A 13,434-nucleotide genomic window follows, 5' to 3' on the forward strand; every position below is an offset into this window, starting at 1 on the left:
TGATTTGTTTACAATTTAACCTGTTTTATGCCAAAATCCATGAGTGATTTGCTAGCTTGAATTATATAATCTTTTAATGTCCTCCTGAGATTTGGTGAATATTAACCTATTTGAACTCCATCCCATATGATGATATTGCAAAGTCTCTTTGTATTTATTTATTGCTCATCTTAAAGTTGTTATAGGAATATTAAATTTCGTAGCTATTGATAATGTTGATCTTTTATTAATGATTATATCATCAATTGCCAGTTTAATTTGTTCATCATTTGATTTTGCACCAAATATTGTTTTGCGTGAACTTTTCATTTCAATATGAATGTATGAATTTTGGCCAGTCAATGCATGGCCAGACAATACTCACCTGTCTATTATTATTAAATCCTTTATATGTCTATTAAATAAAACTTTTAAAGTCTAATTTTTTGTGTGAATAATGCTAAATGCCTAAGGATAATATTTATATAAAATATAAGTAATCTAAATTAGTAATTTTTTCACCAAACAAAAAAATGTGTAACGTGATTCTTCCAGAAAAAGGTACTAAAAACAGCTTATTTAAAAATTTTTTTTATTGGATTGCTCTATTCAATAAATGAACTTAGGTAAGGTACATATCATAAATATACATATTTTGACCAATTTTGGGAGAAATCGGTCCAATAGATAAAAAGTAAGGGTGGTGGCCAGTCTTCAACATGGTCATTTATGGCACATTTCCCTATTATTAACAAATAGTTTACAATAACATTTCTTTGCTAAATATAGCAGGCACACTGAATGGGAGTTTATATATAATTTAGAAAGATTTGTTCTGCACATTTAATATTGCGATAGGCGAAATTCCTGATTCTTTACATTTTATTTACCCTTATTTAGGAATATAATTCATGATAATTATTTTGCAATACAATTTCACTAATAATGTAGATTATCAAAACCATATGTATAACGAAAAACAACTATCGCTTTAAGAATTAGGTTATGAACGTTTAAAATATAATTTTATATCATGAGTAAAGCAGGAATTATTTTTGAAACATTAATCGTGGAATCGACTAGGTAGAGAGACTAGGATTAATCCGACAGTGTTTTTTTAAAACTCATTGCTTCTATATTTTTCGTTTTATCTTGATTTTTGATGCCAATTATGGAAATTTCCTTATTTTGTTAAAACTTTTTTTTATATTTTCTGTTAAATCTCCTTCTAACACTCTCGAAAACCTTTATTGTATGTTCCAAATTAATTGCTCTGTATGATCCACAATCAGAGGATTACCCTTCCCTTTGTATATCGAGATTCCCCCAGATGTCTGGAGTAGCCTATTCAAGAACAATCAGTTGCACATAAACCACTCGATTCACATTTAAATGTCTGAAACATTTTAGTCACTACTCGGACCGCCGCGTTGTTTCTTTATACACTTTAAAGCTTTTCTTATTTCATCTTTTCAAATCTACAGCTGGGCCCCTCTACCTTTGCACATTTCACATCATTGTCCCATTCATTCTCTTCATTCAATAGTCTCTTTATAAACTTCCAAACCTTTTTAATTTAATTACGATTTTTCTCTCAACGTTTTTTAAACAGTTTACACCTATTACCTTCTGTCTCTTTAACTTCTGCTTAGCAATTTTAAACATATTTCGCTTCCATCTTCATTCTCCAAATCCCTTGCAATCTCCAACCTTTTAGTTTCTTTCATTATCGTAATTAGCATTTCTTTTTTCTATCTTATATTTTCCCATGTCAATCTCAGCCATAATTTTCATTCATTATAGCATCCTTTTTCACATCAATTACCGTGGCTACGTCAAGATTCTACCACCACACCTCTTTATGGCTCAGCGGTCCCTTTGTTCAACTACAGAGTTTTTCTGCTACCTTCAACCATATCTTTTTCATGGTAATAGTAAAAAAAACCCCGGAAAAAACCCCCATGAGAAAAAAACCCCCGGAAAAAAATTAAAATTTGCTTTAAATCATTGTTAATCTTTATTTTTCTGGCCTTTTCTCAATTTTTTTCTTCTTAATTTTTTTAGTATAACCTAGCAATAATTAATATTGATAAATAATTTTATAAGCAAATGCCACAATCATTAACAGCTATTAAACTTAAAAAAAACACAAAATACTTACTAAAAAATATTCGAAGTAATAATGTCTAAATGTCAAGAACGGGATTTATTTCCTGATCCATTATATATATATACATGGATTTCGAATAGTCTGCTATGAACGATATGACTGTCATTGCTATGATTATTAATATGTTAAATTATTTATATTTATTTTTTCAATTAGGGGATCACATCATAATCAGAGGATGCTTTTACCATTTGTGTCAAAGTACCCATAGAAAAATTCAAAAGCTAGGTCTGGAAAGCCAATACAGAACCGATGAAGCCCTAAGCTTATTTTGTGGCATGATGGACGGCTTAGCATTTGTTTCTTTATGTGATATGGGCAATGCAATGGTATTCCTTAGATCGGTTACTCCTAGCAATGGTAAGGATATTCTTGAATATTTCGATAAAAATTACATCAATGGAGTATCAAGGGAGGTTACAAGAAGCAATTCTCAATCCCAGACAGGTTAAATTTGGCCTCGATTTCCTCCAGAAACTTAAATGAGCACTCTATCCAACGAATAACTCATAAATAATCAATGCTAAGGTTCGAATCATCGTTTTTCTAATCTGGTTGGAAATAAACACCCATCAATCTGGGAATTGATTAAAAAAATGAAATGCGAGGTGACTGCCGATAACCAAACTTGAACGATGGGTGTAGGTAGTTGGACACCGAAAACAAAATAGCAATGCTTAAACAAGAAAAAATGCTGATGTTCAAATTGGAACTGGGGAAAAAATATCCCAGTTAAATAACCCATGTATTACTTATTTTCGTAAAAATTTTTGCTATAGTAATAAATACAATACCCATCCTTAATTACTATATTAAGTAGACAAAATTTGCAATAAGATCTGTTTATTTTATTGATAAATCATTATTATGTATATAATTTATTATTAAATTATATTTTTATAATATTTTTTTCTAAAATACTAATTTGTCTATACCTTATTAAATCCAAATAAAAATATACCGATATTATTAGATCTTAAGTAAATTCGAAAAAAAATTTCGGGGTTTTTTTTCCGGGGGTCTTTTTTCCTGGGGGGTTTATTTCCGGGCGTTTATTTTCCAGGATTCCTTTTTCATCATTTCCCATTTGTTATTTGTATTTAGAGACTTCACTCATACCTTATTAAATCCAAATAAAAATATACCGATATTATTAGATTTTAAATAAATTCGAAAAAAAATTTCGGGGCTTTTTTTCCTGTGGGTTTTTCTCCGGGGTCCGGGATTCATTTTTCATCATTTACCGTTTGTTATTTATATTTAGAGACTTCACTCGCATCTGTGGCCATCGTTGTGACAAATTCATTTCATGAAATCTTCTTTAACTTCCAAACCTTTAACCTCGAGACTTACTTTCTCTTTTTTCTCATGCCTTATCGGATGAGAACAAAATATAAAAATGTTGTTTTCCTATTTTGTGATCTCATAATAAGAATTTTTCTTCGAAAACAAAAATTTATTAAAGTTAAAAAATTTGAAAAGCTATAATTGAATTGATTTTTCAACCTATTTTTATAAAATATTTAAATTAATAAAGTCTTAAAAATAGATGTTTTAAAATAAATCATCGCCATTATCGCGAAATAAATTCGCGATAAAAGTTTCGCTGTAATGTATTCGCTCTAAAGGGTTCCCAGTAAGGGTTTGGCGATATTTTCATGAAACTATCGAATCCCTTTAATATTTTAAATGAATAAAAAAATGAAAATACAAATTTTTTTTAAGTTACAAATAAAACTATTTTGCTCCCAGGTATGTCAGTGTTATCAGGACAATTTTTTGGCGAAGCTTATTCGTACGTAAGCGGGGCACCTCGAGCTAATGGCACAGGCCTGGTTGTTATTTTTAATAAAGGCAATCTCACATTCTCCACCACATTGGTTCCAGTTATAACTTTAAAGGGAAAGGATGTTCTGGGATCCGGATTTGGGTACGAATTAGCGGCCCTCGACTTTAATACTGACGGGTAATTTACATCGTATCCATTTAAAACCTTATCTCTTATTTTAATATTAAAAAATTATTTTATTAGAGTGATATTATGCAATGTCATAATATGCAAGTTTAAAATAAAAATTTCCCTAGGTAGCTTTTTATATTTGATACTTATAACCTCTTATAAGAATTAATTAGAAGTAAAAAATAAATTAATATATATCAATAAATAAATTATAGTGAAATCTTCCAATATTTTTTAATCAAAAAAAAATTATATTTGATTGGAAACCTTTGAATTTGATGATTTTACTTGGTCTATATGTGATGTGTTTGTGATATTTATGATTAAATTATTTTTTGCTTGATTCATCTAAACTATGTATTTTTTGATTAGATTGGTAACTTACCCAATTTTCTTATTTTTGTCTTTATAGAATTTTTTATATTATTTTAGTTATCTAGATTTATTGGTCGGTGCTCCTTTTTACTATGAAACGAATGATGAATCGGTAGGGGGCGCTGTGTATATATACCTCAATGGACCAAATGTAAAGACAATAAATTTTAAATTTTGAATTAATTCTCTTGTATCATTTTATTAGGGGTTAAACGAAGATAACCCCATAATTCTTACCGGTAAAAATGAATCCATGTTTGGGTATTCAATATCCTCAATAGGCGATGTAAATCAAGATGGTTACGAAGGTAAGAATTCTTTTATAAATTTATATAAGGTAGTTTATCTTTTTTTTTAAACTTTTTAAAATAATATTAAGAAATGATTCATATCAAATGGTTTATATTAAAAAATAACAAATAAATGTTTAGATATAGCAATAGGTGCCCCGAACCAGGATAATGGTTTAGGAGCAGTTTACATATATCACGGAGGACACGACAAAATTGATAAACACTTAGCTCGTGCACCTGCTCAAATTATTACCCCATCTAGCCTTAGATATACGGATACTCAGTATTTTGAATCGCTTTTAAACCAAAAAGATGGCCAATACTCTTTCCGCGATAAAAGGCAGAGATTATAAAAATTATTTAACAAAATTAAAATATTTTTTATTTCTGTATTTTTTAATTTTAAAAAAATTTGAAATTCCTGTGAAAAGGTCTAAAAAAATTTTTATTTTAGAGGAGAAAATGAAATTTTAGCATTTGGTCATTCGTTGTCTGGAGGTATTGATATGGATTCTAATGGATATCCGGATCTGCTGATTGGTTCTTATCGATCGGACAGAATATTTTTGTTAAGGTTAAAAATGTTGGTTGCTTGTATTTAGTGTTGCGTAATCTGCTAATTTTAGCCGACTACATAACGGCTTAGCCGAGATTGAAAAAATCGGCTAAACCTAATTAGGTTTATAAAAATTTAATTAGTCGAGAATTCTGCATCGGCTATTCGTCCGCCAGCGTTCCATAAGATATTCCTAGCATTAATTATTATTTTTTTTAGTAAAATAATTTATTTTATATATATTTAATGTTAATATTTTATTATTATCAAATAAACATATGATTTATATTTTTTATTTAGATTATTATATTTTGAAATGAATGAAATATTAATATATTTTGAAAATGGATTTATTTATTTGATGTTTTTTTAATAAAATAAAATGATATGCCACTATTGTAATATTATTTTTGTTACAATTTATTAGTGATTTTTACACCCAAAATTTTAAGCAAAATATATTTTTTTGAAGTTCAAAAAGATTTTTGAACATATTATGATTTGATAAGAATTTTAACTTTTTTGTAAATAAATCTTTTTTGAGGAATTCTTTTGTAAATAAATTTTATTATAAATAAACTATCTTTTAGGTAAAATCTTTTATAATTTTTTTTCATCATTTATTTAAAATTATCTATTTTTTAAGTATATTAAAAGAGGTGGTTTTTTCTAAATAATTTTTTTTAGAATATTTATATTAAACTTTTTTTGATATTTTATATGATCATTTTAAGGATAATATTTTAATTTGACAAATGTCATATTCGTTATTTTTTAAGATTTTTGAAATTTGACACAAAAGGGTAAAAATATTTGTAAAGATGTTAAATTATAAATTCAATGAAGATGTTTCTTGGAAAATGACAATTATCATAATCGGTATTTTTAAATATTATATTTTTTTTACGCTAATGAGCAAAAATATGTATTTTTAACATGTTAAATTTAAATTTCAATTAAGATGTACCATATAACAGTGACAATTGTCATAATCATATTTTTTGAATTTTTTTGATTCAAATAGGCAAAAATATAGATTGTAAACATTAAAATTGAAATTTCATGAAGATATACCATAGAAGGTACAATTGTCATAATCGTTATTTTTATAGTTTTTTCAATTTTTTGACGCAAATGGGCAAAAATATAGATTGTTAACATGTTAGATTAAAAATTTAGTGAAGATGTAACATTGATAAGTAACAATTGTCATAATCGTTGTTTAAAGTTTTTTGGATGCAAATGGGTAAAAATATAGATTGTAAACATGTTAAATTAAAATTTAATGAAGATGTAACATAGAAAAGGATAATTGTTATTTTTAAATTTTTTTGACGCAATTGGGTTAAAATATAAATTGTAATCTATTTTTATCATATGTTTATAAAATTCAAAATCTTAACATTAAATTTATAGGATGTTGATTGTATCATATCATTTGATAAATAATATTCATATGGTTTTTAAGTTCTTTTCATAAAAATCTTACCCTGAATTCAGACTCATCATGATTTCGCCGTGAGTATATAAAAAAAATTTGCTACTGTGAATGCAGGGTTATTAGATGTAGAATTAAAATTTATTAATTAAAGGAATAAGATTGTGAATCCATATCTTTAAAGTTTAGAATTTAACATGAGCTAGAACCTTCTTTAGTAATCACTTTTCATATTTTTATCAGATTTGCAGGATAAAAGACAACGATTATGAGCATGAAAATCGCCATTTGTTTTTTTGTTTCGCCAAATGGTACCAATACATTTCTCAAAAAATAAAAGTTAAAGAACAATGATTGTAATAATCGGCACTTTTCTGAATTATTTCAATAAAGTTTAAGCAAAATATCATTTTTTGAATGATTTCTCAAAAAAATATTGGAAAACTTTAAAAATATCGATTCTGACAATTGTCACTTTCTTATGTTACATCTTCATGACATTTTAATTTGACATTTTTGCAATTTATATTTTAATCCATTTGGATCAAAAAAATTCTTTTAAAATAACGATTGTGATATTATTTAGAGTACCCATACACTGAAGTTTTATTTTAACATAGAGCAATATTTATTTTAGCCCATTTACGTCAAAAAACTTTAAAAATAACGATTATGACAATTGTCACTTTTCTATGGTACATCTTCTTGAAATTTTAATTTAACATGTTTACAATCTATATTTTAACCATTTGCGTCAAAAAAATTTAAAAATAACTATAATAGCAATTGTCACTTTTCTATGCTACATCTACATGAATTTTTAATTTAACATGTTTACAATTTAAATTTTTACCCATTTGCGTCAAAAAACTTTAAAAATAACGATTATGATAATTGTCACTTATCTATGGTACATCTTCACTGAAATTTTATTTTAACATGTTAGCAATTTATATTTTTGCCCATTTGCGTCAAATAATTAAAAAAACTTTTAAATCACCTATAAAAATACGAATCGAATAATAAAATTATTCGTATTCATTTAAATTGAATAATTTATTATTCGTATTTTTACGAATAATAAAATGATCGTATTCGTACGAATTGATTATTCGATTCGATTTGAAAATTTTATTAAAAATAAATTAAAAAAGATCGATTATAAAATTTATTTTGTAAAATTTACTACGGATAAAAGACAAACAAATTTTATTAGTAAGATAAAATAGAAGCATGCATATTTAGTATATTTATATATAATGTAGAAAAATCAATATAATATTTAATCATGTAGAAGACATATCTGACAATAACCAATTTTTTATACACAAAGTTTTTCGAATTGTATCCTTTTTTAGCTACATTCTATATTTCGTTACCATATGCGCTCCAACAGAAAAGAGTAGCTCACATGGCTTTGAAGATCCTTGTACTGACAATATGTCTCTCGCCATTTTAGATAAAAAAAATCGATCTCCGTGTAGTTTCCACCATTCTAGTGGGTTTTTATTCGACGTGATTCTATAATTAATTGTCAAAAAACTATGCAATCTAAAATATGGTGTGCAAAACTAATATCTAGCAATAGTTTACAAATAAAGTGTTATAAATTTAAGCAAAAAGTAAAATTTATGATTTCTTCATTATCAAACAAAGGAGAAATATCTGTTTCGCCATCATTCTTGAGGTGATAGCTACTAGTTTATTATAATTGTATATGTGTTATAACTTCCATAAAATAGATACCTTCTTCGTCATCGTGAAAGAGTTTTCTGAAGTAGTTTTGGATTATGAAGTTATTCGAATAAAAACAGTCGTTAACAACAATTTTTGAAATATTAAATGTTTCTTCATTATTCCACTAGGAAATTTTATTAAAATAAGAAAAATTTCAGGTAATTTCTAATTATAATATATGATTATTTTCCAATATTTATTAATACTACAATTATTTTAGTCGAATTATCTCGAATAATTCAATCGAACAATAGATAAAATGGGCAAAAATATAAATTGCTAACATGTTAAAATAAAATTTCAGTTAAGATGTTCCATAGATAAGTGACAATTGTCATAATCGTTATTTTTAAACTTTTTTGAATTTTTATGACGCAAATGTGTAAAAATATAGGTTGTAAACATGTTAAATAAAAATTTGGTGATAATTTGTACCATAGATAAGTGACAATTATCATAATCGTTATTTTTAAATTTTTTTGACGTAAATGGGCTAATGAGTTTTACTAACATGTTTAAATAAAACTTCAGTGAAATTTTAATTTAACATGTTTATAATCTATATTTTTACCAATTTGCGTCAAAGAATTCAAAAAACTTTAAAAATAACGATTATGACCATTGTCACTTGGGTAACTGATATTTTATTTAATCATGTTAGCAATACTTATTTTAGCCTATTTACGTATAATAAACTTTAAAAATAACGATTATGATAATTGTCACTATTTTTAATTTAACATGTTAGCAATAATTTTTGCCCATTTGCGTCAAAATTTAAAATATCGATTATGATAATTGTCATTTTTATATGGTACATCGTAATTGAAATTTTTATTTAACATGTCAAAAATACATATTTTTGCCCATTAGCGTCACAAAAATCTAATATATTTAGAAATATCGATTATGAAATTATAAAAGATTTCACCTGAAAATTGTTTATTTATAATAAAATTCACAAAAGAATTCCTCAAAAAAGATTTATTTACAGAGAAGATTTAAAATTCTTACCAAATCAAAATATGTTCAAAAATCTTTTTGAACCATTTTCAAAATTTAATCATATTTCATTTCATAATATAATAATAATACAATATTAACATTAAATAATAAATTATTTTACTAAAATTAAATATATAATAATTACTGCTTGGCATATATTACGGAACGCTGACGGACGATTAGCCGATACAGAATTTTTGACTAATTTACTTTTAGCCGATTTTTAGGCTAAGCTTAATTAGGCTTAGGGGTAGTTTTTAGCAGATTACGCGACACTATGTATTGATTAAAATAAGGGTTGTGCATTTGACCGCCAAATACGATTCAGTCAATTGACCGGTAAAATATTATCAAATATGGTTAAATTCAAATAAATGTTTTTTACACCAATATTAACTTTATTTTGTATATATATAATATTGTAATGAATCTATGTATTATTAAATTTCATAAATTTTTTAATTCATTCCATAGTTAATGTTTCGCCCTCCGTGGCAGAGTCTTGTTCCGATTCATATTCAATATCATTATTTTCTTTAATATTTAATCAATCTTAAATTATGGTCCTGTTGTAGAAGTTTTCAATCGATTTCTGTTTTTCATATGAATATTGCCCCAAACCGACCAATTTCTTTCTGAATAAGAAGTCGAACTAGGAAATGTTGGTAAAATATTAGCTACTTCTCTTAATGGACAAGGTGGGCAAAGTGCATTCCATCAGTTTGAGGCCGAAATCTGATGAAATTTATTATATCACTTAAAATATTTTGATTATCATCACCTTGTAAAATACCTAATTCTTGTATTAAATCACATGCTTCATCAAATTCAGTATTAGTAAGATGCTCCCCTTGATATTGGGGGTCCAATAAATAAGCAGCATTGTAAGCACATGTATTTACATCATTTTTTTTTCTCTTTTCAAACATAATTTTAATTTTTTTTTTCTTCAGGTGGAGAAAATATAGAATTATGGCATGATTGTATTATGTGATTTTCCAAATTATGCATCTCGTTTTTTACGTGAGCCAAAGTACATTTATCCTCTTGCACTTACAACAATGAGGTTGCTAAAGGTTGTAGTATAGCTAAAAAAATTAATTTTTCATCCAAAATATTTCTTCATTTAATATATTATTGGTAATTTCTACAAATATCACATACAACTTCTTCAACAACTGATGCTTTCAGATCTTACCTATTTTATTGACCATGCCCATCTTGTTTGGCTAATTGTACTTAATGTAGATGGTATACCATGTTGATCCTTATTACGGGAAAATACTGCAGCCGGTATGTGTTTATTCTTGAAAAATTTAACAGTTTTTCTAATTATTGAAATATGGCAACTGAAGTCGTTCAATCTTTCAAAATCGTGAAAGAATAATTGCTACTTATGAGCGCACAATTATTACATTGTATATGATTATAAATAGATTCAGATTTTAGAATTCTCCAGGCTACTTTCATGTTAGCGGCATTATCAGTAACTAAATAATATACTTTTATCGGATTCAATTCATGAATTACATTTTTAAATTCCTGGGCAATATAATATGTCGTATGTTTTCCTCACTATTTAAAAATTTGTAGAATACTGGAACAGGCGTCATCACCATAAAATTAATAATACTCTCGTTTCTGATGTTGCTCTAGCTATCTGACACAATATTGATAAGTGAGGAGCTTTATCTATTATATAAGTAACTCTCGCCTCCACATCTCCTGACGCTTTGTCTAGAAGATTACCATCTATCTGCCTTCGCCTGGGTAAAGTGTAAATAGGACGTAATTTTTTAAAGAATTCTTGGGTGTAGGGATTTTCAGTGATGTGGAAAGGTATCGCATATAGAGCCTCTGCAAACAATTGATCGAGCTCATTTTTTTCTTTGGGATTCATTCTATATATGAAACCGGTTATACAAGATTGAAGTTTACATTTAATCGCCTTGCTTATAGATTGATCAGAGATAATGGAATCAAATTTTTAGAGTCATAAGACAAAATATTGTCAATTTGATAATCATTCTCACTAATTTCACCCAATTCTTCATTAGAGGTAGAAGTATTACAAATTACATTTATGTGATTTTTTGTAGAGGTTGATATTTTGGAATTTGAATAAAATTTTCCTTAATTATAGCAGGGCACATAGAACAGCTGCTTAATAAATGATTGACCATTCTATCAACGTGGGTAATATAGGACATCTTGCAAAACCTGCATACCGATTTAACTGATTTACCATCGTGTACTTCTTGAAAATGTTTTCAAACTTGATGCTTCGGTTTGACCAAATTTAACTTTAAAAGATTTTGAAAAGTTAATCAATCTTAATTATTTTTACGACTCAATGATTTGTATATAAATATAAAACTTTTTACCAGTATTGAATATATTATTTTGTAAATTTGACCAGAACAACTAAAAAGAAAATATTTATAAATTCAAATGTAGCAAGTGGAAGTAAAATAAAGAATAATTAATATAATTTATACCCAGCTAAATATTAAATAAAATTTAAATTTATTAAAAAATAAACCATGACTGCTAAATTATTATATTTATTTATTTTAGTAATAAAAAAATTCTTTTGTTTTCGATTCCTTCATGATACAAATGTAAATTTTAAATAAATTGTGACCTAATAAGATTGATAAACATGCTTTTAATGCATATTTGTTAATTATATTAAAATATTTGCCAATAATATTTTAGAGTATTTAACCGGTCAAGTACTCCTCCGGTCATTGACCAAAATGCCAACCCTGATTAAAATAATCAGTTGGTAATTATATTTTCTCAATTTTCTTAACATTTTTATAGATCTCGTCCAATAATCAACGTATTTTCTGATGTTCGGGAACTTCCAAACGCGTTAGACCCTCAAAATCCGTCGGCCTTTTCTTGCCCTGACTCCTTTAAAAATAATTACTCAAGTTCCAATGCTAAGCGACGGAATATGGAAATTTGTTTTCCTATCAAGGTATGCTTCCGGTTTGGGGCTCATCCTTCTTCAACCTTCAATTCGGGATTAATGATCCGTTACACACTAAGAGCTGAAAAATTTGGGTTGGATATCAAAAAACCTTTTTCAAGAATTAGTTTTTTACCTCGAAGTTCTAATGAATTAAATTATGACTGGGCAGTTCTTCCATTCGACGCCACTCCACCCGAAGGTTTAGGACTGTAGCTATTATTTGCTTAATCTATTATTATATAATATATTATTATATATATGTCGTAGGGACATGGAATCCATTGGGATTCGGAATTTCTCGATTATAAATCATTTACCGAGGGTGATTTTTATTTTTCTGGTTTAACCGAAAATGTATTCTAGTGTGTAAAGTACTACTTACCCTATTAATTTTAGACAATTTTCGCCATTAAATTTTCTTATATACCCTATATGGTTCCATGTCAATTCAGAGAAGCTTTTATCACGAAATTTTTATCGCGAATGAATTTTATAGCGAAACTTTATTCGCAAATTCACATTAGAGAATACTTTTCCGCGAAGACTATATCGCGAATTTTTTATAGCGAAACCTTTAAAGCGAATACATTAGAGCGAATACATTAGAGCGAATCAATAATCGCGAAAATTTTGAAATCATTATTTTTATAATAGTTACTAATTGGACAAATCTTTTATTAAATTTTTTTGCAAAATACAATAATCTTCACGAATCGACAAAATTAATGAATTATTACATTACAAAACCATAAATTTTCGAATAAATATTATTTTTTCAAGAAAAATATATTATAAAAAGAATAATAATCTTGATTGACATTTTCTTTAAAATAAATAAACATTTTTTATTCTCTTTAATTTAACATCTGCAACAATTATCGCGCGAAAACTATTTCGCGAAATATTTCGCGGCCTAGTATTAAATTATTTACTTATTTTTA

At 26.9% G+C, this 13,434-nt stretch overlaps 1 protein-coding gene across 1 annotated transcript in view; it reads left to right on the forward strand.

The window, feature by feature from the left end:
- LOC135927911 (integrin alpha-PS1-like) overlaps positions 1-13,434 on the forward strand; it is a 55,073-nt gene that overhangs the window by 17,512 nt on the left and 24,127 nt on the right. Inside the window, exons 6-11 of the mRNA XM_065464170.1 lie at positions 3,902-4,115; positions 4,542-4,635; positions 4,690-4,792; positions 4,916-5,117; positions 5,232-5,351; positions 12,340-12,692. Coding sequence (XP_065320242.1) covers positions 3,902-4,115; positions 4,542-4,635; positions 4,690-4,792; positions 4,916-5,117; positions 5,232-5,351; positions 12,340-12,692 — 1,086 coding nt within the window. The remainder of the gene's footprint in view (positions 1-3,901; positions 4,116-4,541; positions 4,636-4,689; positions 4,793-4,915; positions 5,118-5,231; positions 5,352-12,339; positions 12,693-13,434) is intronic.

Source organism: Gordionus sp. m RMFG-2023, chromosome 4 (genome assembly GCF_954871325.1).
Source record: "Gordionus sp. m RMFG-2023 chromosome 4, tfGorSpeb1-WG-v2, whole genome shotgun sequence".
Taxonomy (NCBI): domain Eukaryota; kingdom Metazoa; phylum Nematomorpha; class Gordioida; order Chordodea; family Parachordodidae; genus Gordionus; species Gordionus sp. m RMFG-2023.